The sequence below is a fragment of the Camelus dromedarius genome, chromosome 12, assembly GCF_036321535.1.
Source record: "Camelus dromedarius isolate mCamDro1 chromosome 12, mCamDro1.pat, whole genome shotgun sequence".
NCBI lineage: Eukaryota > Metazoa > Chordata > Mammalia > Artiodactyla > Camelidae > Camelus > Camelus dromedarius.
This window is the reverse complement of record NC_087447.1, coordinates 36961731-36987318: the sequence shown is the minus strand read 5'-3', so window position 1 is coordinate 36987318 and position 25588 is coordinate 36961731. Positions and strand designations below refer to the sequence as shown.

The 25588-nt window shown below is 37.2% G+C and overlaps 1 protein-coding gene across 16 annotated transcripts in view; it reads right to left on the bottom strand.

Moving 5' to 3' along the window:
* Window positions 1-25588, bottom strand: part of SOX6 (SRY-box transcription factor 6) — a 556086-nt gene that overhangs the window by 26351 nt on the left and 504147 nt on the right. For all 16 annotated transcript variants that reach the window (XM_064492548.1, XM_031459958.2, XM_064492549.1 and 13 more), the window contains one exon: window positions 17388-17496. In XM_064492548.1, coding sequence (XP_064348618.1) covers window positions 17388-17496 — 109 coding nt within the window. The remainder of the gene's footprint in view (window positions 1-17387; window positions 17497-25588) is intronic.

Genomic DNA, 25588 nt, shown 5'->3' with positions numbered 1-25588 from the left:
AATTGGTAAACCTCTAGTAAGACTAATCAACAAAAAAGAAAAACAAAAATATTTGGATTGAAAGAGGGGATATTACTATAGATACTACTCACACATTAAAAATGGAATATTGTGAGTAACTTAATTCTAATAAATCCAACAACTTAGATGAAATGAAAAAATTCCTTGAAGGACACAAACTACAAAAATTCACTCAGGAATAAATAGAAAATTTGAATATTCTTATAGCTAAGGAAGATTTTTAATTTATAACCAATAACCTTCCCACACAATGTTAAATGGTTTCATTGGCTAGTTCTTCCAAACATCTAAGGAAGAATAGTAATCTTACATAAATTAAGAAAGTAGAGGAAGAAAGAATACTTCCCAAATTCATTTTATGAAGTAACATCATACCCTGACAGAGATTTGAACATAAGTGTAAAAATTCTTAATAAAATGTTAGCAAATTAAATGTAACAATATGTGAAATTGATAACAAAACATGATCAAGTAGAATTTATCTCAGGATAAGTCAATTTAAAATGCAATATTAATTTAGTATTTGAAATCAGAAAATGTAACTCTCTATATTAACAAAACAAATGGAAAAATATTATCTTCACACAGATTCAGAAAATACTTTTGACAAAATTCAATACCTATTCATGACAAAGACTCTCAGGAAACTAGCAATAGAAGGGAACTTCCTCAGTCTAATAAACGGCTTTAAGAAAAACCTGTAGGACATTATACTTAAGAGAGAACTACTGAATTTCCTTTTTTCCTCCAAGATGGAAAATTAGAAAGGGATGTCCACTTTTACCATTGTTAGGCAATATTCTTCTGCAGGTAAAGAAATAAAAAGCATACACATTGGAAAAGAATAAGGAATGTTATCTGTATTCACAGATGATATAATTGTTTATACAAAAAATCCTAAGAAATCTACAAAATAATTATTAGAACCAATAAGTGAATTTACCAGTACTGCAATATACAATATAAAAACATAAAAATCACTGTACTTCTATATATTAGCAGCAATTTAAAAAATAACTTTTAAGTTTACATTCACAATAGAATTAGAAAATAAAATGCTTAGGAATAAGTTTAACCACAAAAGTATGCAAGACCTTTACACTGAAAACAATATGACATTTATGAGTTCAATTAAAGTAAACATAAATAAATGGAGAAATACACCATGTTCACAGATCTGAAAACTCAATATTGTTAAGATGCCAATTCTTTCCATATTTATCTATAGATTCAACCCCATCCCAATAAAAATTGCCAAAAGACTTTTTAAAATAAATTGGTAAGTTCATTTTTAAAATTATATGAAAAAAAAAAGCAGTAAAAACATCCAAAACAAACTTGAAGAAAGTTGGAGGATTCAAAGTACCTGATTTCAAGGCTTACAGTAAAAATATACTTTGTGACATTGCAAAAACTAGAGTAAGGCAGTGTGGTAAAGAACAGACAGATCAATGGAACAGAATAGAGAGTCAGAATTAAACCCTCACATATATGGTCAATTTCCAATAAAGACCTAGGCTATTAAAGTGGAAAATGATAATTTTTTCAATAAATAGTGTTAGAACAAGTGGATAATTATGTGTAAAAAGTAAACCTCGACCTCTTATCACACACTACATCCAACAATTAATTGAGATAAATCATAGTTTAAAACAAAAGCAAAAACTATAATGCCTCTCAAGAAAATACACTGGAGAATATTTTAGTGACTTTGTAGTAAGCAAAGATTCTTAGATACGGCAGGTAAAGCACTAAATATACAAGAAAAGTGATAAATTTAACTTTATCAAAATTAAGACTACTTATCAAAAGTGATTATTAAGAAAATGAAATGTTAAAGCACAGACTGGGAAAAAATATTTACAACATATCTATCTGACAAGAACTTGTATCGAGAATATATAAAGAACACCTACCAAAAAAGTAAACAATCTAATTTATAAATAGGCAAGACTTGTACAAATACTTTACAAAAGGAGATATAGTTATGGTCAATGAGTACATGAAAAGGTATTCCATATCATTAGCCACCTGGAAATGACAAATTAAAGCCACATACAATTTTGCACCCACTAGAATGGCTTAAACACTAAATGTTGGCAAGGATACGGAGCAACTGGAATTCAAATATATTGGTAGTGGGAGTGTGAAATGGCATAACCATTTTGGAAAATAGTTTGGCAGTTTCTTATAAAATAAAATATAAACTTACCAATGACCTACAATTCCATTCTAGGTAGTTACCCAAAACAAATGAAAACTTAGCTCAGAAATAGATTTATGTAAGAACATCATAGCACTTTTATTCAGAATAACCAAAAACGGAAAATAACTGGAAAATGGACAAACTGTCGTATAGCCATACAATGGAGTACTATTCAAAATAAAATTGTTTTACCACTTAGTTAAAAAAGAAAAAAAGGAAAAACAAAAGAACAAACATAAAATGGGAAACCAAGCAAACAAACAAAGGTGATATTTTTCTGAAGATTCTTTTCTCTGTAAACCTCAGCGTGTGGCATATTCAGGCCATTGTGAAATTTTTAAAAAATGGCTTCATTTACCAAAAAGAATTATTAAAAAGGCAAAATTGGTTGTGTTTTAATACAAAGAGACTTAAATATAACATACATCCTTGGATTGCTTGACAAGCACACTATTTTAGACTACTTCAGTCTATTAGCAGAATAGTTGAGTTTCTCCTGTGACACTTTGGAAAGAGTTACATGATACATTTTATAGTCCCCTATTTGGGTTAACAGAGACAATAATCATGAGTGCATCAGAAACAAAAATCTAGAAGATGAAGGAATTTTAGAAGGGGACAGAAAAAATTAGGAAAGAAGGAGGGTATTGATATTACACAGGTTGGATTTTTTTCACCAAGTTTATTTCACCAAATCTATCTTAATATTGTAGAGATCTAATTCACTACGTTGTAGGGATGACTGACAGTTGTCTGCCTATGATTAGGGAACTTCTGCTAACTTTGTACTTCCGCTTCCTGCCAGAACGTGAACTTACTTTCATTATAGGAAGGCTGCTTGAAATTCAAATTTGATTTCTTCTTAGGGAAAAAAAAGACAATTTGGCTATCCTAGTGGTTTACTTGGCAGGAAAATACATTCCATGGCTGAGCGAGAACCTTAATCGTTAGAGAAGTGATGTGTTCATTCTTCAGAGAAGGACGACACCAGCAGTGGAAGAATATGGTTTGTTCCCTGTATCTTTTGTAGCAGATCAGTAGATAGTTTAGCAAAGAATGAGTTAATGATAGGTGCCATGATTTGAAGAAGGTAAATGCAAATATGAACACACAGTTCTTCTGAGCTAGAAGCTGGTTAAAAAAAAGAAAAAGAAAAAGAAACCAACGGTACAGGAACAAAGGATGGATTAACCGTGGTACTTTGATTAAAGTATTAATTCTTTAACTAATGCAAGGGAAGGCCACAGGTAAATTTTCATTTCCCTGTTTTCATTTTAAGGCTCTTTAATCCCACTAAAAACAAATACCCTGCTTACCTCAAGTGTTGAAATTATCTATACCAAGAAATTCACTGAATAAATTAGATAGATAGATAGATAGATAGATATAGAGATATAAACATTTATAGTGTACACATAAAGAAAAATTCTATTGGGCAATTAGAAAACAGATATGCCACTAAATATAGTACCAAATTAATTCTTTTAAAGAGTGACAGCTTTTTTACTAGTCTAGATCAGAGACCCATTTCCAGAATAGGAACACCAGATGTATTAGAGACTTTTACTTACTATAACATTTATAAAGTGCTTTCAGTAAACACATCAATCCTCTTTATAATTCTTTGAAATACGTATGAAGGTAAATATATGTCTCACTCTATAGATGAGGAAACCAAGACTCAGAGAGGCAATGTTCCCTTCCTCTGAAATAACTGGTTGCTCTGCTAACAAGGAGCAGAGCCAGATCTGGAACCCCGGTCTTCTGACTTTAAGTCTAGTGTATTTCCCCTACACCAAAGCTACACCAGCCACTATTCAGAAATATGAAATAACTCTGATTTTTAAAGCCCACTGTTTCTTACCTGGAACATTACTTTCCCCCTGTAAGAATGCCATTTCCCTGCACTGCTAAGCACATGAGAGGAGCCTGTTACCAGTCATGAAGTCGATGCTGCTGTCTATGTGGCCTCTGAAATACTGCCCCACCAAAGATCCAAGAACATGCAAAGAAAGCACTAAGGACTGAAATTATATCAGGGATTAAAACGATGCTAAATTAATGCATTCCTTGGCTGCAGGGTTATGAGCAAGTGTTACTGTGGATAAGGCTTCTATTTTTTTCCTACTGGAAACTCCATTCTCTTTAAAAGATCAACCAGAAGAACCAAAAGGGAATTCCCTAAGGTCAGCTCTGAGGAAACATAAACCTCTAATTCAATAACTCTGCTACTGCTCTGAAAAAAGGCTTTATTATTGCAGCATCCATATGGAGCCAATTGGACATTAATGACTAATCAATCCCTCCCCTTTCTATTCTACTTAAAGTGTCACAAACCATGTTTAGATTAGCCCATTTCCTGCTTAGGATTGCTCAAGATGTCTTTTGTTCTTTCAGGACCAGCCTGATGGAGGCAGCTTAAACACCACGACCAGAGTGGCGCAGGAGTTATAAAGTGCCATATGTGAGCGAACAAAGGGGCTATACTAAAGCCTTTTGTGGGATTTGTTAATGTTTTTCATCTGAGCTTAAAAAGGCTTAATGACTTTGTGGTGAGCTGATGCATGTGGCTCGTGGCTTTGCAAAATGAAGGAAATTCTAACCATTGATACAGCAGTCTGTATTTTCAAAAGTCTCCTGCTTTCAGTTTTGGTGTCCATGTTTACTTTTTTTTTTTTTTTAATTCTCAAGTTATATTTGCTTTCCACAGACAACTCAACAGAGCCCTTTATCTTGTTTCAACTATGGGATCCAAGGGGCAATGAGATAACTTACGTGATTATTTTAATAATCGGAAAGTAGCAGGAAACATCGCACATTCTACTTTTTATCTATTTGCTATTTGTATACACAGGAGGAAGGTTTACAAGCCTTTGAGCCCAGGCAAAAAGGCATCATTTAAGTTTGAACCAGAGATCACTGTGGAGGAAATCAGACAATAATAGTTTCTGGCTTCCTAAGTTTTCAGGGGAACCAGGCTCAGATTCCAGCAGATCCCCTTGGAGAATACAGAGGCTGGTGAAAGGCTGGGAGACTAAACAATTGACGCAGCTCAGCGGCTTCTGGCTTCATTCGACTCAATGTGCGACCATAGACTGTACACGGAATTAAGAAGCACAAACCAAGATGAAGCAAACCTCTGAGTAGGTTAACAAAGATACTACGAACTCCATCCTCTTGTTTCCATCCTTATCACTCTTCAGTTGCCTTGGCTTCACTGCCTCTGGTGGATTATTTTAAATACTAGCCTTTTAGCTGCTTTTTCCATTTCCAGTTTTGAGTCCCCAGTCCCTACTTAAACAATTCTTCCTAGTTTCAGCCAGGGTGACCCATCACAAATATAATTCTGACCAGAGCATTCCTATACAAAGGTCTTCAATGGCTCCCTAATGCCTGAAAGATGAAGTCCAAACTCCTCAGTATGATATACAAGGTTCTCCATGACCTGGCTCTCCACTTACATCTTTAGTTCCATCTCTGGCTACTCGAAAATTTTTTGCTTTATAATACTGAACTACTTCTAGTTCTCCATATATCATGTTCCTTCATACTAAGAGTTCATGCTTTCCATTTTTCTGGAATTTCCTATCAAACTTGCAATTAACTCATTCTTTGACTCATGTCAGGGATCATCTCCAGGCAGTCTTACACAGTTTGTCAGGTTGGGCTAAGTATTTTAGACTCTGACAGCACCCTGTGCCTACCTCTATCTTAACATTTACCATATTTTATCCAAATTTCCAGTTGTATGCACCCACCTTCTTCACTAGACTGTACTCCAGAGGGGCAGAAACCGCATTGCGTCTTATTCATAACTGCTTCCCCAGGGTCTGGTACATAAGCTAGCATAAGATAAGTACTCAAATGTCACAGTAGAGAGCAGTAGACAACTTCAACAGTGAAAATTTTAGAGTGAGATTCAGACGTCTACATGTTGCATTAGAACATGGGTATTTCTGAAATCAGATTTTATATAAATGCCATTTTATTTCTTCTACTCTGTCAAGCACTTTGCCTTACTTGAACCCTCTGTAAAATAAGAATGGCTTTAAAATAAGAATAAGATGGGAAAATGTACCCACAGTTGTTTGGAACTCAGTGATCATTGATTCTAATATTACTTCTTTTATTGACTTTCCACACTGTACAGTTTTGAAATCCCAGCCTCCCACTTTCAGGGAAATCCTGAAATGATGAGAAGGCAAGTCTGAGCTTTTTGGAAATACTAAATCTGAAAGCTAGTCTAATGCTGTAGGGTGTGTATAAATACATACAAGTGAAGCATGTATTCAAACAGGCATATGGTGGGACTTTTCCTAGACAGTCATTATGAAACGGATAAAACATGCTCATAGAATGAGAATTTTAACATCAGTATACTGAAGATCATCTAATACACATTCCTCATTCCATATGAAGAAACTCCAAGGTTTAGAGAGGTTAAATGCCCAAGTATCATATTTAGTAACTGGAAAAATCACAATGAACTCAAATATAACTATTTCCAAAGTTTCACAATTGCCATAAAAATAAATTTCTAAAATGGTCAGCTGAATTGTTTCAATGGCGTCCAGACTTAGCTTTAAAAACTCTTAACAAAATTAATTTAATTCGTCTCTCTTCTTCAGTTCATTCCATTTGTTCCAGGGAATTTGCTTTTTACTGGAATGAGAGATGCAGATCATAGGTGCAGTAAAAGCTAATTTTTTTAAGGTTTGGGCTATGGAAATAGTATTAGAAGGAGATGGCTCAAGGATTTGGAGCAATCAATTCAATTTTACAGATCAAAACTTCTTTGCCCTGCAAAAATGGTGAAAGTATTGGAGAAGTACCTAATATTTGTGTGGTTTGAAAGATCAAAAAAAAAAAAAACTTTCACAAATTTCTATTTCTCATTAAATTTTTCTGCTTTTTAATGAAAACCAACAAGAAAATCTACTTCAACAAAGGCAACCAACTCAATCAGCTCATCTGAGAGAAAAATGGGAGTCAGTGTAGCTCAGATGCTATGTAGTTAAAAAGGTCTGAGTTTGAATTTTTTTAACATTTTATATTGATTTATAATAATTTTACAATGTTGTTCAAATTCCAGTGTAGAGCACAATTTTTCAGTTATACATGAACATATATATACTCATTGTCACATTTTTTTCTCTGTGAGCTACCATAAGATCTTGTATGTATTTCCCTGTGCTATGCAGTATAATCTTGTTTATCTATTCTACATTTTGAAATCCCAGTGAGTTTGAATTTTTATTTGATCTTTCCTAACTAAGTAACCTTGCATAAATTATTTCCCTTCTCTAAACTCATCTCCTTATAAAAGAGAGTTAATAATTTCTACCTGGTTGGGTCCTTGTCAGGATTCAGTGAGAATGTAAATTTCCTAGCAGTGACTGGAACCCAGTACCCACTCACTAAACAGTAGTTGCCCTTAGAAATAGTAGCAGAAGTAATGGCAAGAGAAGTAATAGAATGTCTATTCTAGTACCAGGAACATAGCAGGTGCTTAACTCATATGTGCTCCTCGTCTAGTCTTTCCCCACACCTGGCTGATATTTCCTGTAATGCACAGTCCTGCTGTCCAGGGTAGTGATAAAATGAACCCTTAGCTGTGCAGTGCAATTTACTACTTAATGGAGCCTCTTTTCTGCCCCAAAGCTAAGAATATATTTCAATAGTGTCCCTGTGATATAGAACTAAAATGCACTGAATATGCATAAGATGCAATCAAAAAGACCATCTCATGTCTCTCCAGTTCCCACCTCTGAGTCCTGTAACCAGACTATGCTTGCTGCTCAGTCTGAGCCAGAAAAAAAAAAAAAAAAAAAGGAAGAACCCATTATCTTGTGAATTTATGGATCAGCTTTTTATAAAGGACTTGTTGGAATAACAAAGAATTAGAATTATTGACTGTATAATAAATGAAGGGCAAAAAGTTTCAGGGACATTTGACAGTTGATTTTCCTTTCTCCCCTACTAGCAGTTCTGCAATTCTGCAGCATGGAGTAGCTGTGGTTTCTCTTCTTCATTTTGTCCTTATGCAGGAGGAACCTTCCTAGTGAAAAGTGAGCTTATATTGAGGAAGCATGAAGTGATTTCTCTGCCATGAAAGTAAACACATATACCAGTAAGCAGCCATTTTTATTTTTAGTAAAAATTTTAAATGGTTGAATATATTGCTTATGAAATTCTTCTCTCCAGGGCTGAGACCTAGGATATTAAGTTTTAGTTCAGAGTTACTTTTTACAGCCTACTCCTAAATGTAACAGTCTACAATACAGCGTAAATGCCTATGGATTCTTATACAATCTCTTCCCTCTGGTACCACGACCTAATCTGGGGCATCAGGTCTAAGGGTAAGTAGCCACTGAACAAAATAACTGGAAAAAAATTACTCTCCTCTAGTGAGAGGCAAAAGAACGAGACTGAGCTGCAAGACATCAAACAGTCACAGCAAGGTGAAATTACACGTAAATGAGCATTCTACCCAAGAGGGGAAAAGGTATTTTTATTTACTTATTTATTTTTATTTGGTACAAAAAGGGCATTTTTAATGTGACTTGAATGAAACCCTCCTAACACCTACTCAGCTCTCTCATGATGTAACACGAAAAGACACCCATTGAATATCCCCTCTGAAAGGACATTTAAAGAGAACAGAGGAATATAGAGACTAACAGATTGCCAAGGCTAACCTAACTGCTGCTTTTCCATTATTTTTAACCTCTATACATAATCTAAGACAGTCTTGAACAACTAAAGGCTAATGTCTGTTTAGTTGGTAGCAAAGTCCAAATTCCTCAGCCTGACACTCAGGACCCTCCATAATACGCAACCCAGCTATTTTTACAACATGTACAATTCAACAAACATTTACTGAGTACGAACATGTAGAAGGGTCTGTACTGGGCTTGGTGGAGAACACAGAGATGAGAAGTGACTCTTCCCTTCTGCAACTTCCTATGAATGTCTATGTGCTTTACCGTTTCTGTGTCTGTTTGGTTTATTCCCTCAATTGAAAGTTTTTCTCCTCTTTTTAAAACCCAAACCTAGGCTTATCCCCAGCTATATTCCTATCAGGCCTTCCAGAATTATTGCTGTCTACAAAGCACTGTAGCTTTCTTTTCTAAACAGCACTCTTTTCTGTTTCTCTAATGATGTACTTAAACACACAACACCTTAGGCTGCTCTGCTTTCTGTGTATGCTAATATTATTATCCCAGCTATATTACTAGCTCTTGGAGAATACAGTATAGTCCATCTTTTAAAAAATCATTCTCTCCGTGCCCATAACAGTGCTATGTACAAAAAAGATAATCAGTAAATTACAACTTAAACATGTGGGTAAAACTGAAACTGGGGGACTCTGAGTAGAGACAGATCCTGACTGGAAAGACCTGGCTATCAGTACTGGTGACTCAGGGTACAGAGAACCACCTCTAAAGACTAGGAAATGACAGATAGTGTGTGTGAGCAAACAGTGATAGACAAGCAGAGTAAAATGAAATGATGAACCTAAAAGAGGGAGATATTTGAAGATAAGAATTTCTTAATTAAAGAAAAAAAAGGAAGGAATTCAGTAACAGAACACAGGGGAGAGCTGGTGGGTATCTACTTTATGGAATAAGTCAGAAGCGCAGTTATCATAACTTGAAAAGAAGGAAAAGACCAATCAGGAAAAGAAAATAAAAGGCTGGTCTCAAATTCAGTCCTGACTCTAAGCGGAGAGAATTTAAAGAGCGCACCAAACTGGCCTGATGCTCTTTACGCTGCACCAGCCCAAGGCTGGGCTGGATTCCAGAGCCTGCAGATGGGAAGTCAAGTAGCTCTTGCTGCCGAGAGAAGAGGGTTCTGGGACAGGGAATTAGATGAGCTCCACACCTCGAAAGCTACACAGTCAGTCCAAACATGGCAGATAGACCTCTATCAGCCAGGGTTTAGTCTAATGTGTTGGTTTATGGGAAGCAGACGTACATACTGCTGAGGAAACACAGACTGATTCTGCAGTCCCACTGGGAACACATGCCGGCTGCTCTTGTCTTGGGTCTAATTTTCACAATAGATGGTGTTAAATCTTTTGTCGCCCAGTTGCTGTAGCAATCTGTGTGATTCAGTAATGGCACAGACAAGCATTTCTTCCCCAGAACAGAGGATATTCACCCAGAAAACTAGATAATTTTGTGTGTGTGCGTGGTGATTATATACACTGTCAGTGATACCTCTTCAGAGAAGGCAGCTCACTGAGAAACCAGCTATTGGACAGGGCTAGGTTCCTCCCTAAAGGAAGGCTAGGTCTTTGATTGGGCTTTCTAGCTTAAGCAACTCTGAGCTCCCTTTATGGAGTCTTAGAGGATGGAGTTATACAAGAATCTTGACATTTCACTCTCTTGTCCCATCAGGACTATCCATCACTTGGAGAGTTCAATGGAAATTGTTTTCAACCAACATTAAAAGTTATTTGGGAGCTTTTAAGTCACAGCAAATATATTTCTTTAAGAGAAGTTTATTTGCTTGTTTAAGAGAGCTGCACTTTATATATAGTGCTGATATAAACTGGTGCACAGGATCCTCTAAAACTGTTTATATCCACAGTAAAATACATTTTTGTGATACTCATACAACAGAGTTAGTCCAGAGCCAAGGGCTTTGTGAACTCTGCTTATCTCCTAGCCTGGGAAGCTGTTACTCAGTCCTTACCATGTCTCGGGTCTTCCAGGCCACCCGTCCTGGCCTCAGACCTCAGGCTGCTGGTTGCATATAGACTGCTTCACTTATTCATTTCACTGAGCTGCCTGGAAACACTGTTTTCGGCAGCTTTGAAAGGGCAGACCCATAAGCCCACAGCAAGGCTCTGGTTAGTGCTCCCTTCTGATTTACACGGGTCTTTAAACAGTATAATTCCTCATCTTTTATTCCTGGTGTATACTCTAGTACTTGGACACCTTATTGGACAAAGATGTCTCATCCTGGATATATTTCTATAATAATTTCACTTATTTAAAAGATGGCATGGTCCCTAATTGAAACTTTTTACCTCCTAGTTGAATTGAAGGTGAATTATTTCAATTGTAAGGCAGTAGAATAACAGTTAAAAAAACTATTGACTAGAAGTCATCTAGCCCAACTTCCTCACCTACGGCTGAGAACATTCAGGGAAAGAAGATGACTTGCTTAGGGTGGAATGACGCGAAGTTAAGTTTCCTGAAGGGGAGACATGTGGAGAAGTGTTAAGTTTTATCTTGTTGGAATCCAAAAGTCAGACGAGAATCAATGGGTAGAAGTTACAAGGAAGCAGACAAATAACAAAGAATTAATAATCAGAACTGAAATGAACTTCTCAAGAAGTAGTCAGTTTTCTGTCATTAGACTGAGGCATTTGAACAGAAGTGAGATGACTACTTGTCTGGGATGTAAAAAGGGATGTCTTGGATGGAATTGTACATTTGATTACGTCTCTCCTTTATTCCAGTTCTGAGAATCTAAGTGTTGTGATGTGAAACACTATATTCTGGTGGGCTTGAACTAATAATGACCTTTACATTCCAAAGCGTAAGCAGATGTAGCCTTTAAATCCCACCCCAGATTATGCTGCAGCTTGCCTCTGCTGCCTTGAATGAGCCATGTATCACTGAGTCAATCTTCCTTTTCTACCATGAGTAAGGATGCAGGGAGGGGAAAGGAAATGAGAAAAGCTTCAAAGATTTCCCAGAGTATGGATCAAAGGGTAAGCAGAATTTTTAAGAGAAGACATGGTGCATTTTGGGGGAAAAAGAGGAAAAGTTGCAGTCTCTGTTATTTGTCTATAAACAGAGAGCTTAAGTTGACAATAATAAAGTTATCCTGAGATTTAGAACTTAGAAGCAATCAGAAGTTCACACACACAAAAATAAATAAATAAAAAATGAAGCTTTCAGAAGGGTTAGGGCCATCTTGGCTGGGATCCAATTCACAAACTCAGTACAAATCTATAAAACCTTTCTAAGCAAATCTGAGACTCTGAGAGCAACAGTTCTAAAAGGGGCTATTCTTGGTGCACATATCCATTTCCATTCAAATCAATGCAAGTTTTTAATACATGGAAGACAGCACATCATTATAGTTCCAACCCAGGGTCCAAAAGCCTGCCTAATACTAATCACTTTCAGAGCTCATTCCTCCCAGAGCTCATGCTCCACTATGCCCCACATCAAAATGAGGTGTGGCCTCCCTCCGAGGCTGGGACACAAAAACTGAATTTGAGAAGTAAAAGAAGTGTTAGAGGAATACTTTCTTACCCAAACTATTTGGTGAAACAGAAAAAAAGAACAGTATCCCTTTAGGGACCCCAGGTGTGTGAGGGGGAAGAAATAGGAGGGAAAGAACATAAAAAAGAAGGCGAGCTACAACTATGGTTGCCAGGGGAAAAGAAGGAGAGGAAAGGAAAAGAAGAGCGGGGCTCCATCTGTGAAAGGTAATCAGGAAATGCTACTAGAGAGATCTTCTCATCAGTAAAAAGAAAAGATCAAGGGACTTGAAAACACGATTCAGCAAGTGGTGCAAACATACTCTCAAAGGTATTATTAGTCTCCTCTTTTATTTCCCTGAAAAAAATACTGAGTGGAAGGTATCGTGGACAGATCACCTTTCTTATAAGAAACACACTCTGTATTTCATGAAGACCCTAGTAATAATCTTGGATTTGGAGGGGACCCTGGAGATAATGGAATCCAACATACTTCTTTTAAAAGATAAAGAAAGTTAAGCCCAGAGGCATTAGTCACTTATTTGCCTTCATTTAGCAAAGGAACTTTAAGCCAAATATCCCAATAACCAGGCCAGAGCCCTTTCTGCTATACTTAGTGACCCTGAAATTAGGAGAGAGTTGGGACAAGAACTGAACTCTTGCCTAAGAAGAATGAGGAGAGTGGAAATGCCATATGAAAAGTCCATAAAAAGTTGAACATCTGTTCATCATTCTTAATGCAGGGTGACAGACTCAACTAATTGAGTCCTTCCTTTCTTACATGCCTTACACAGGACCTAACAAATTTTGTGTACTCAATACATAAAAAGCCTTCAAATGCTCCAAAGTGTAACAAACCTTAAACATGTTTCCTAAGCCCCCAGCACCAATGAATTGGTAGTTTTATAAATATCATGATGAACAAGAAATGCTGTCTTGTCATATTCAAGCCAAATAACAGCTGGACTTTAAAAATAAAATTTTGAAGACATTTGCCTTTTATATTTTTAATTTCTGTTTTCCTGGCGTATGGTTTTGTCATTTGATTTTTGATGAGTGGTTAATACACATGCACAGCTGCCTCTTTTGGTGACCTTTCCCTTGCTGCTTCCACGCTCAAAACTATGAAACAGGTCTACAAGTTGCTTACTGAGCGATACCGGCATTTTTACAACTGGCAAACATTTTCCTTGTAAGCCAGGCTTACTTTAGTCACTTCAGAAGCAATAAAGGAGAATGGGGCGAAAAAGGAAAAAGGGCATAATCCCTTAAAGTTATTGTTATGCATTATTCACAATAGGAAAGACATTTAACAACCTAAGTATATATTAACAGATGAATGGAATAAAGAAAATGTTATATACATATTATTCATGTGATGATATATTTGTCATTTATATATTATGAATGTATATATTTATATTACATATTATTATATAATAGTATGTGATATAAATATTATTCATCGATTAAAAATAGAAGGAAACCCTGCCATTTGCAACAACATGGATGGATCCTGAAGGCATTACACTAAGTGAAGTCAGATGGAAAAAGACAAATACTACACAATCTCACATATGTGTGAATCTAAAAAGGCTGAACTCAGAAACAGAGAGTAGAATTATGGCTTCCAGGGACTAGGGCATGGGGGCAATGCGGAGATGCTGGTCGAAGGGAATAAACTAGTTATACTGAGGATCTAGTACACAACAGGGTGACTATAGATAAGAACAGTGTCTTATATACTTGAAAGCTGCTAAGAGAGTAGTTTTATAATTTTCTCATCGAAAAAAAGGTAACTTGTGAAGTGTGGTGTTAACTAGCCTTATTGTGGTAATCATTTCCCAATACATACGTGTAACAAATCATCAGGTCGACACCTTAAATTTGCACCGATGTTATATATATGTTAATTATATCTCAATAAAGCTGGAAAAAAAATTAACTGTTGGTCCAAAGTCAGAGGAAGCATGGAGATGATGATGGGTGGACTAAGAAGGGAAGAAGACATCCTGGGCAAAATCTGCAAAACTCAGCAGCGAATGGATCGATCTCACCTAAGTAGCTTTCACTCGGAATCTCTGTGGGGAACAAAGGCTTAATTTTCTTAGCAATTTTCTCAGTGATAATTATATCTGTCTTATCTTTGTATGCATTTTCCTTTTAATCTTCTGTCTTCCTTCACTAGACTTTAAGTTCCAAGAGGTCAGGAACATATTTGTTTTGCTTCCTTTGGTTTATCCAGTGTCTGATTTAGGGACTGGCACACAGACCAGGCACTCAAGAAATGTCTGTCTGTTTGTTTTCAGCCCACAGACTGACTGAAGGAGTGAACAGATTTTTTAGGTATTCTTTCACTTCAGTCCCTCCTTCCTCCTCATAAGGGAAATATGGAGGAGCAAAGTGCAGAAGGTATTATGCATACCTGTTATCTACTCTGACTTTAAGATGAACTGTAACTCCAGCAGGCTTTGTAATCAGCATACGCTTGAACAGACGCCAGGAAATATCCTGAAGTCAGCAGAAGGCTGCTGCCCATCCCAGCAGTCCTCACAAAGGCACTGCACTTCTGTCGGTATTAGAGCAGGTAACCTGACTCCATTCATGAACTCACAGTCCCCCAAAAGCACACGAGGTCTCAATGGCAGCTCTGGGCAAGCTTCGGAAGGGAGATTTTCACACGCTCCTTAAGCTCCTGGGCCACTACAGCCCTTCTACGATTACACTCGTCAGGCATTGCTGCTGTGTGTGACAGAGTAACACGAGAGCTGGTGCATGGCATGACTTGCTATATTTAGGGGAGAGGAAATGGGCCATACTGAGGAAGGTCACAAGGAGTTTGTTCAGAGAAATGAAGGCACCGCATGTGTATCTGTATGTACAGGGGGTGCAGGACAGCACAGTGCTTCGGGTCTGGGGCTCTGGAGTCAGGCTGCCCAGGATCAACTCCCAGCTCTAGCCTTACTAGCTCTGTGACCTGCGGCAAGTCAATTATTCTCAGCCTTAATTTTCTCATCTGTAAAATGGAAGAAAAATACCTTCTTTACAGAGTTGTATATGATTTAAATGAGAAAATATGCACTAAAAGTCTAGCACGTTCTCTAGCACGTAAGTGCTTGATAAATGTTTGCTTAAAAAAAGCAGAGTAACCAGGAAATTGGTTTGGATTCAGAAAACCTGGGTATTGAATGGAATTCCCAAAGATATTTCTATACAGTATGTTTCTTTACAGTTGTTTTTTCATTTTTTCTTTTCATAATGGTTAATAACTCAAAGTATGATTTTTAACTTACCAAGCAAATGCCATCATCAACTAGGTTATCAGCACTAGGGAGAGGTAAATAACTATATTCATACCCATTATACAGTTAAGAAAGAAACCAAATGAAGAAAGGTGAATGACAGATTAAGAAAAATCTTGTTAGAACAAGGACAAGGAGATGTAACTCCTAGTTTATGAAAAAATGAACAGACTGAATACTCCAAAGTGATGAAAAGTATTATTTCATTGTGTCTGGTTAAAGATATAGGTACTCCACAGTACAATCTTCCAACAAAATTGAGATGGGCCAGACCTGAATAACTCCCTAGACCGCAGAATCTCAGTCTTCACCGGGGGAAAAACCCTGCACTTGTAAGTGCCTGTAAAAACGTCAGTGGCACTGTGCCCTCAGCACACATTTTTCATGGAAGACAGTGAGTGTATTTCTGGTTCTGAGTCCTCTTTATTCCTCCTTTCCTGCTCCTCTGCCTCTTCATTTTCCATTTCCTCTTCCCTCCCTTTCCCTCCCCCTCCCCCCACATACCAATCAGAGTTTAACACCTTGGCCCCTGGACTATCATTAAACGTTAGTCTCTCCTACTGGTATGAAAAATCTGCCTTCTGAAAACTCCCTGAAGTGCTTCCTAGTGTCTGATACTACCCATCTCTTAGTGCTCATGCCAGGGATTTCTGAACTGCCTAGGATGGCCCCAAGCTATCACTAGAAGCCATGCCTAGTTCAGATGCTGCTATGAAATGTCTTCGTGTGTTTTCAAGGGATTAGGGTCCTGGATGAAATCCTGCCAGTAAAAGGAATAACAGTAGAATTCTTCCTCTCAAGCTAAAGAAGGACTTCAGCTGGGACCCGAGATGGATAAAGTATTGTGTTACTCTGAAGAGAACAAATTAATCTTCCCTGACTGGTGGGAGGGATTCTGCCAAAGGAACAGCTAACGGGAAAACCAGTCCCTACTCTGTGATGACACAGTAAATAACCAGGCAACATTACTACTGAAGTGCTGACCTAACTCATAAATTGTACCCAGCCTCTGGGGAGCAATTTCTGCTGATTTGCTGCTTGTGCGTTTAAAACAAACAAACAAAAAGGGAAGAGGAGCGGACAGGCATTGACAGTCCTGTGGGTAAACACACTGAGAGTAACACTGGTCTTTCCCTCCAGACTTTCAAAAGACTTTATAATGGTTAGTGCCCAGACACAGGCTGAATCTGGCCCAAGCAATTTTTAATTTTATGCTAAATCTGCTGCACACTATCATTTAGTTTCCTAATAAGTTCCATTGCACCTGGGAATCTCTTGATTTGGGGCTAAAAAGTCCTCCTGTGTATGTTTGTCCTTTTTTTTAACAAGAATTCAGTGAGGTGGAAGAAACGCAGAATTCTGTTGTTCATTGGAATGTAGAGGGTTCTTTTAGTTTAAAACTTAAAAATAGAACCTTGAAATATTTGGATTGTTATGTGCTCAGTAACATAGGATCTAGCTAAATCTCAGCGTCCTGAACTGTAACATATAATGAGGACGAACATCTCCTCTGCTTTGCCAAGGAAACCTAAGAGGTGACTCCCAAGAAAGGCCATAAAGATCCTACCCCTAACTCTGACACACCCTTAGAAACACACGGAGCTGCAGAAAAAGCTACGGAAAAGCCACTCACCCTCTGCATCTTCTGGCCGAGTGAGGTCGATGACACCTGGGCCCAGCTTTCCATCTTCACTTGACTTTCCTGTTAACTGGGGCCCCAGATTCTCAAAGCGTGTTCTTTCCTAGAGGAAAGAATAATCAAAGGCTTATTCTAGCTTCCAGAGCAGCCACTTTTTCCTTCCAGTTTCTATCTTGCTTAATGGATAAGATTTGAATTTATAAACATTATTTCTGACCAACCTGGGCTCAGAAAATCTTTTGCTAAAGCCTGTTTGTGGCATTGAGAGGGCCAACAGCACCTAAACTGTAGTACCTGTGAGGAAAGAAAATTTGCGACAGGAAACCTGCCAGGGCTGTACTGCACATCTTCTCCCTGCTGGATTTGCTCCAGTAATCTAAAAGGAATGCAATCGAGAAAGTACAAAACTTGAAAGGGCAGTTTCCATTAAAATATACTATTATTTAATAGGAGAGGAAATTTCCCATTGAGAGATCAAACTTTGCATTGGTACTCCTGGAAAAATACGAATCAGAATTTTAGGCAAGAAGATTTCAAAAACAAACATCTCAAAGCAGGCAGACTCCACGATGCCATTGATACTATTAGTTTGCCTAGGAATTTCAACTGTAACTTCCTGGGAAGTGAAACTGACGGAGGACATCATTCCTAGAAATACTTCTGCCGCTATAGTAGGGAAACCCAAAGATGTTTTACTTGTTAGCCTGTTCTTCTAGGAGCAGGAGTCTGAAACATCACAATGAACTCTCCCTCTGCAGCTCTCTGGATCAGTAGCAGAGGGCTCACTGACCATCATTAACATGGTGTTCTTGTCTGCAGAAGCACAGCAGTGTGTGCCCCTTCTCTCCTCCTTGCTACTCTCCAGATTCAACTTGGCTTTGTGTTGTGCTTATGAATGAATGAGACCTTGTTGTTCATTACTATGAAACAATATTAAACGTCATGTCAGCTTGAATTTACAGACATGAAATAGCAGCTTCCAGCTCCGGGAATGGTTTCTGCATGTTATACTTAATGCATTATGCAGCAGTAGAGTGCTGATTGCTGTTCAGTCTATTGTTCAATGACCTAGTTCTGTACTGAGCATGTTCGGCATTAGATGGAAACACTCTGAGCGTTCTCTTCTGTAAGATGTTTAGAAACTTGGAAATATTCTTAAAGAGCAAACATACAATTACTTGATAGAGGCTGTGTCTCATTTGTACAGTCTCACTACATTTGTGCTTTCTAATATGATTATTTTTGAATATCATTATATTTCTATAATTAATTCCCATCAGTCAAATTGTGCAGGAAGTCTTCCAGTTCCCCTTCATCATAGAATACGTTGAAATCTGTGTTGGAAGAAAACACAGCATAAACCTTGCTTTAATCTAGCATGATTTCTATGAAAGATCTGCAACAAAATTATAATCATGAATTTCCCCCACCGGGTAATACTAACTAGTTACAGTAGCGGTATGTGGGGAAACTTCTGAAATACGATACTTACAAAAAACTGAATGAAAATAAAAAGCAAATTAGGTACGGTTCCCCAATATCTCCTTATATTAAAATACTGCTGCACGAGAACAAATTGACCCAGATGCAGGCCACGACAAAAAGCAACCACAAGCCATGTGGGAGTTTCACACGTTGCGGGGGGACGGGCGGACAGCTGCTTTTAATCAGCCAATTTCTATTTTTGAATAGCACTTTCAGTTGTCATGATGTAAAGAAAAAGAATTAAAGTGAAGATGAGTAGTACCAGGGAAAGCAAAATATTCAACCTTTGTTTTACCACATTGTTTTGCATTTCAAATATTTGCGTGTGAATGCTTTCCCTATGTTAAATGCAAAAGGAGTTTTGATGTGACACCTGCAATCTTCTTGGAAGAACAACCTTTAGCTGTATTTTCATGGGGGGAAAAACAACTTTCTCTGAAAATCAACAGACCGTGCTACCTATCAATATGCATATTTAAAGTATCTTTCTAGTCATTCATTCTCTTTGATTTTACCGGAAAATATTCTCAGTAAAAAAAAATAAAGTTCCTGAAAGAATATCAATATTTTGACAAGGAAGGAGAAGAGGGAAAATTACATGCCATGGTTTGTAAAATCCTAAGACAACAAAGCTTACATGATGATAATATCTTTTCTTTTATAAAAAATGAAGTGCACTCACAATTCAGTAGTATCAGCTTGTTTTTAATCATAACAAAAAACATTCAGAACATTCAACAACACATTCACAGTGTCTTTGAAGTCATAAATTTTTCTGACTTCATTGAAAAAAAAATTCTCTGCAGAGATACTTTCCTTATAAAACATCGATATTTTGACAGAGTAGAAGTGAAGGAAGAATATCCCATGAAACACTTGTTAAATAGGCAGAAAATAAATCAATGATAAAAATTGTTTTGGGCAGTGGGCTGCATTTTATATTTGGTAATATTAAGCACTTGTGTTTGAGATTAAAGAAGGGCCCTGCAAAGCCATGCCTTTTCATATAAATTTCTACCTAGTCTCCCAGAAGATTTCCTTCTTTTCTTCAAAGAATAGCTCCGAATATTTATTTGCCAGCCACATAACCATAAGATAAGAGAGCCTGATGTCTACAAGTTAGCTCTGGGCAGCTGAGCTAAGCAAAGATTTTACCAGTGAGGTTGAACATGAGTCTAGTAAATACAGGATGTGGACATGGGCACAGAAAGAAGTTCAAAGATACTTCAGTTCCAAGAGGTCTCAACTTTTGGCCATTAAGTTCCAATGGGTATGCCCCTATATGGAACAAATACAGGCTGTGGGCAGCAAGCTCGTAATCTAAGTTTTCCATGCACTTGAACTAGCTCTCACAACATACACAGTTCCCAAGTAGATATTTTGGAGATCACCTCAAAGCTAATTTAATCTCAACGCCCCCCACGCGGGAAAAATCCCCAACCTTCATGATGACAGTGAAATGTACATTTTACATGCAGCGATGTGATCAGACACTTACTTATGCATTGTCAGTCACAAACATGCAGGCAACATAAAAGTTATTGAAAAAAATTAAAGTCAGCTCTGCTGTGTTGTAGGATTGTTGGCTCTCTAAGTGCTTTGAAATTATGATGTATGAGGTAGATGTTGCATATTAAATAAAGATATTTAAATGATAAAGCCCCCTTTAGTGAGAGCTGATGAATGTTAAATGTTACAAGCCACAAGACGGTAGCATCCATCATCTTCACATATTATCAGAGTCAATGACGGGGCAGCCTCACTGATGACAGATAGACTGCTGCATTATTATCCCTTATTTCCAGAGTCACTGAACAAACCATTCAATTCCTCAGGCATTATTTTTAACTTTGCATTAAATTAGCAACTTTTCCCTTCCTACCATGGCAAGATTGATCAAGTCTGTCTTTGCATCGATGGAGAGACAGAATGAATTTGAGGTAACTAAAAAAAAAAAAAAAAAACAGAGGTTTGTTTTCATCTAGGAAAAAAAAATCAACTTCCTCTTACTGGCAACAAATGTAAAATTGTGATATGGGGAAAGAACAGCAATGAAACAGTAAGCACACAATAATGGCTTTTCTTTGCACTTAGATAAAAGCTGAATTTTTGATGTGCACAGTATATTTTAATAAAATTTTATATACTATGTTTTATACACTTATTGGCTATTCCATAATAATGTGTGTGCTAACAGTAAAATTGCTCTTAAATTTATGTGTGTTATTTATACGTTCCCACGTAACAATGCTTTTTGTTGTAAAAAATATTCTGTTTATTAATGTAACTTTACAACCACTGCATCCAAGATCCGTGGTAAATTAATGACATTTTTATTATTTTATAGTGTCATTAAATTTTTACTGATCACTCCATCAAACAGAGGCAGTAAAGGCCATAATGTAAACTGGGACACTTAGATCAGGCAGCAGGAAGACATTCCATATAGTCTGAAGAAAACTGCTAGCAATAAATGATATTTATACCATCTTTAAGCATGTGAGAATACTTGGATAAGTTTGGCAAAACTGTTTCAGTAGTAGAGTGGATTGTGTACTTAAATAACAGTTTGCTAGCCAGAGAGACAAGCCTTTTTCAGACCATATGCGAGATGACTGATTACAGCCATCTCCCGAAAAACAACACGAGAAAACTAACGATGTGCGGGGCACCCTCCCTCTGGATTCTCAAGACTGACCAACCTACACCACACCTCAAATGATTTCAGCATGGTCCTCTTTCCCACAAACCAAAGTGGAAAACTGTACATGCTGAGAGAGGCTTTTTGTTTGTTGCCTTACAAACAAATACATTTCATTTGACAGGCCGACACGGCTGGACAATGATGTGATGTATTTTATTTCAATGGTCTAAATGAGAGGCACTTTACCAACCTGTATTCAAAGCTCATTTCTAAAGAATGTCTGAATACAAGGTCATTCGTAGCAGCCACAGAACACACATCTAAGAGGCCATTACTTATATGGCAGTTAAAATGGGTAAAAAATAATTATCTCATGTTATTTTCACATGTAAGATGCATCATAATCAGCAGATTCTACAATGGCTTTCAAATATTCTGTTCATAGAATATTTGTATATATTTTTATATGAATATTTTATAGTATCTTATACAAATGCATACATATTATATACATTATACTTCAGCATATAGAAGATAGCAAATAGGAAATTCTATGCTCATGTAATTACAAATTTAGAACCACCCATCTTCTATGTGGTATGAATCTTTTTTTAAGCAAATAAGAATTCTGCTGTTATATCCTAAAATACATATTTAAATACTAAAGACAAAAACATTTCAAATTTGCAATAATAAGAAATTTTGCAGGGAAAGTTAATACTGCAGTGCCACCAGTCATGTTTTTGTGAATTCCTGAAGCAGTTTTCTAAGAGAAATAACACAAACATGCATTATGAATAGAAATTCTCTAAGGCTATCACAATATTCTGAGATATCATCTATCCTCAAAGTTAGCTGCTAAGTTGTCGAGTACAAAAGAAGTCCTTTCATCCCAGCTCTAAGCGTTTGCATCTTTCCAATCCAGGAAAACCTTTTCCTGAAAGTAATGACTTCCCTGCAAAAGCAGCTATCCCTTTACACAACTTCCATTCCCGTCCTCTGTTTACATCAATACCAACTGGTCAGTAAAGAGAGGTCCTCACCCCTCTATGACCAGTAAATCTTCCCAGCTTGCTAAATCTTCTCCTATAGAGCCTCCTGCACCGATCCCTGCCCCCCATGGCCTCGTGCCATCACTGACCACACCAGCACAGGCCTGCACTCCCAGGTAGATCCCTGCCGCACCTCGGCTCTGGTCTGCCTGATCCTGGACGCTGCCCTCCCTGACCATCTCCTCTCACTCCTCAGAAGGTTCTACTTCATGGCTTTGATTTAAAATCTTCCATGGCTTCTTTTTTTCTGTTGCATTTCACCCAAACTCCTCTACCTGGTTTTCAAGGTCCTTCATACCCTGCTCCCCACACATCTTTTTAAACTCAGTTTCCTACAACTCTCATCAAATGCATCCTTTGTTCTTGGTGGACAGTAACTGGCCTTCTCATGACAATAACAGGATCGGGCCTGCTTCCTCTCCCTCATGCCTGCTAGGATGATGCTGCCTTCTTGCTGCTTCCTTGCCAAGTCCTATGCATACTGAAAAGCCCAAGCTGTCGGTGAACTCTACAGCCTCTTTGACCTATCTGCTCTCTGGTATATATAAATTTTTAGCCTTCCCTCTATAATTAGCCCCTAGTTACATACTATGTTAAAGACTTGAACTTTTGACTCATGTGCACCACCAAGTTTCCCTCAACAAAATCCAAAGAGTTTTCAAGCCAGGATTGTGCCTTGCCCCTTTTCTATCTAGGTCACACTGCATTTAGTATTAGTGTCCATAAATTCTCACAGGTCTTTTACAAGCCCACCTCACTGATTTACTCACATAAATCAAAGTGAGTACAAAAGGAACACGAACTACTAATTTTCTAACATTTCAAGTTTGTGAAAAAGATGTTTAGACTCAACACACCACACTGTATTGATGATGTTTCTTTGAGTAATAGTAATCAAAACAAGGAAATCCAGAAAAATACCATAAATAATTTGTAAAAGAGGGAAATGAGTCATTTTAGAAGAGTGCAATTTAACTATATAACAAAATGAAGAAGAGGGTCTTGAGTCTGACTTGGAATTTCTTTAGCTTAACACTTGCATCTTGGCAGAGTCTGCAAAACATGGGCAAAAAGAGGACAATACCCACCACAAGTGCTTGGCTTAAAAAGCAGTACACATTTAAAAATTAATTTTTTTTGCGTTTGTTTGTTTTTAAATAGGACAATGCTAAGTATAATGTTGAGAGAGAGTCTGTACCTTACTCTGAAAGACTTGGTCTAATTCCTGGCTCTGGACATATCTTGGCCATGATATGATTCTCAAGAAATAACTACTTAAGCATACATGTGGTTTCCTTTTAAAGAACTTAACAAGCTATCACTTTATTAGCCCTTATTTTACATCCTTTATTATAAATTTAGTATTTAATGAAGGATCAAAAATGTAAGCTTTACACTGGAAAGTAACCACATGTACTTTTTAAAAGGTGATGCTTTTTTTGGAAGGAGTTATTTTGGAGGCACTGGAATTTACTTTCATAGTGATATTTTGATGGTCCCAGAGTCAGTCATCATGATGCAAAAGACTCCGGCTAGGAGGAATGAGGTAATGAACCCCATTGTTAAATACCTACCTTTTAACACACTCTTAACACCAAAACTGTGCTAGGACTCATGAATCACTGAAGTCCTAAGTTTTCCAACTGTGTTTGCCTCTACAGCACAAATACATGTATTAGAGTGGAGGTAGGAAAGGGTGCCATTTACTGATCATATACTATGTGAAAGGCTCTTTCCAATGAGTGTTTCCTTTAACCCTCACACTAACACCTACAAGGAAACATATTACTATTGCTATCAGTTTTATAAGAGAAGAAAGTAAGTCTCAAAAAGAACTTTTTATATTTAAGTCACTTAACTAAAATTGAGACTGGTATTTGTGCTAAGGTGAATTTATAATCATAACTCAACAGCATAATTTCCACGTGATCTCTCTGAGCCTGTTTCCTCATTTGTAAAATGGAATAGGAAATTCTCATGCCACAGGGTTGTGATAATTAAATAAGAGATTGTATGTATGAGTGCTCTGCAAAAATAAAGCAGCTCACAAAATGTCCACTTCTGTTAAAGATGTTATTTAGTGTTTGCTAAATGTTTCAAAGCTAAATACTAATGAAGATAGTGCCCTGATCTAAAGGCCAACATCCAATCTCCTGTATCAACAGCACAACTATATAACCAAAGATGCTTTCCTTTTTTCTTGGCTGCTGAGCATCTCGGACCTAAATTTAAACTCAACCTAAGTTAACGATGTAGTACCTGGATCTTGTTTTCCTCCACTTATAAGCCCTCAGATACTCTCCACCATCTGCATAAGGACAACGAAACTTCTCTGTACAGCTTGTACAACCTTATCTGAGCTGGCTTTACTGACGGATGACATCATAATTAGTCCATTCTAGGCCTAATTAAAGCATCTCTCCTGGACAAAATCCTTTGTAGACTGCCCTCCACCAGCTCCAGGCAGAAAGTGTCACCTCCTCTTTTGTTTCACCACTACACCATGTTTGTAGCAAAATGCATTATAATTATTGGTTTATATGTCTGTTTACACATCTCCCCAATTTACCCCTTAAGGTGTGGTGTCCATATCTTTGTATCTTTATATTATCAGTGTCTCTCACAATGTTGGCACATACTAGGCACTTTGGTTGCCAAATCCCGATAATGCTGTTAAAATTATTTCCTTCTCTTTTTTTAATCTTAATTTTAATTTAAAATTTAACTAATTTTAATTTAAAATTTAATTTAATTTAATTTTCAGCTCTTTTTTGAAAACAAGGAGATACAGATAATTAAAAGGTAGATAAACACAAGGGAAGATATGTAAATTGATTGAACTGTAAGAGTGATCTGGTCAGGGTCGGCTTAGTGCTGAAATATAGGAAGTCTGCCTAGCTATTATTATTCAAAAGGGCTCTACAAAAATCTTCCCTAAAAGCTCAACCACCACCACCTTCAAATAGTCTTCTTACACACTTTTACATTGCTGAGCGATCCATTATTAGTAATTA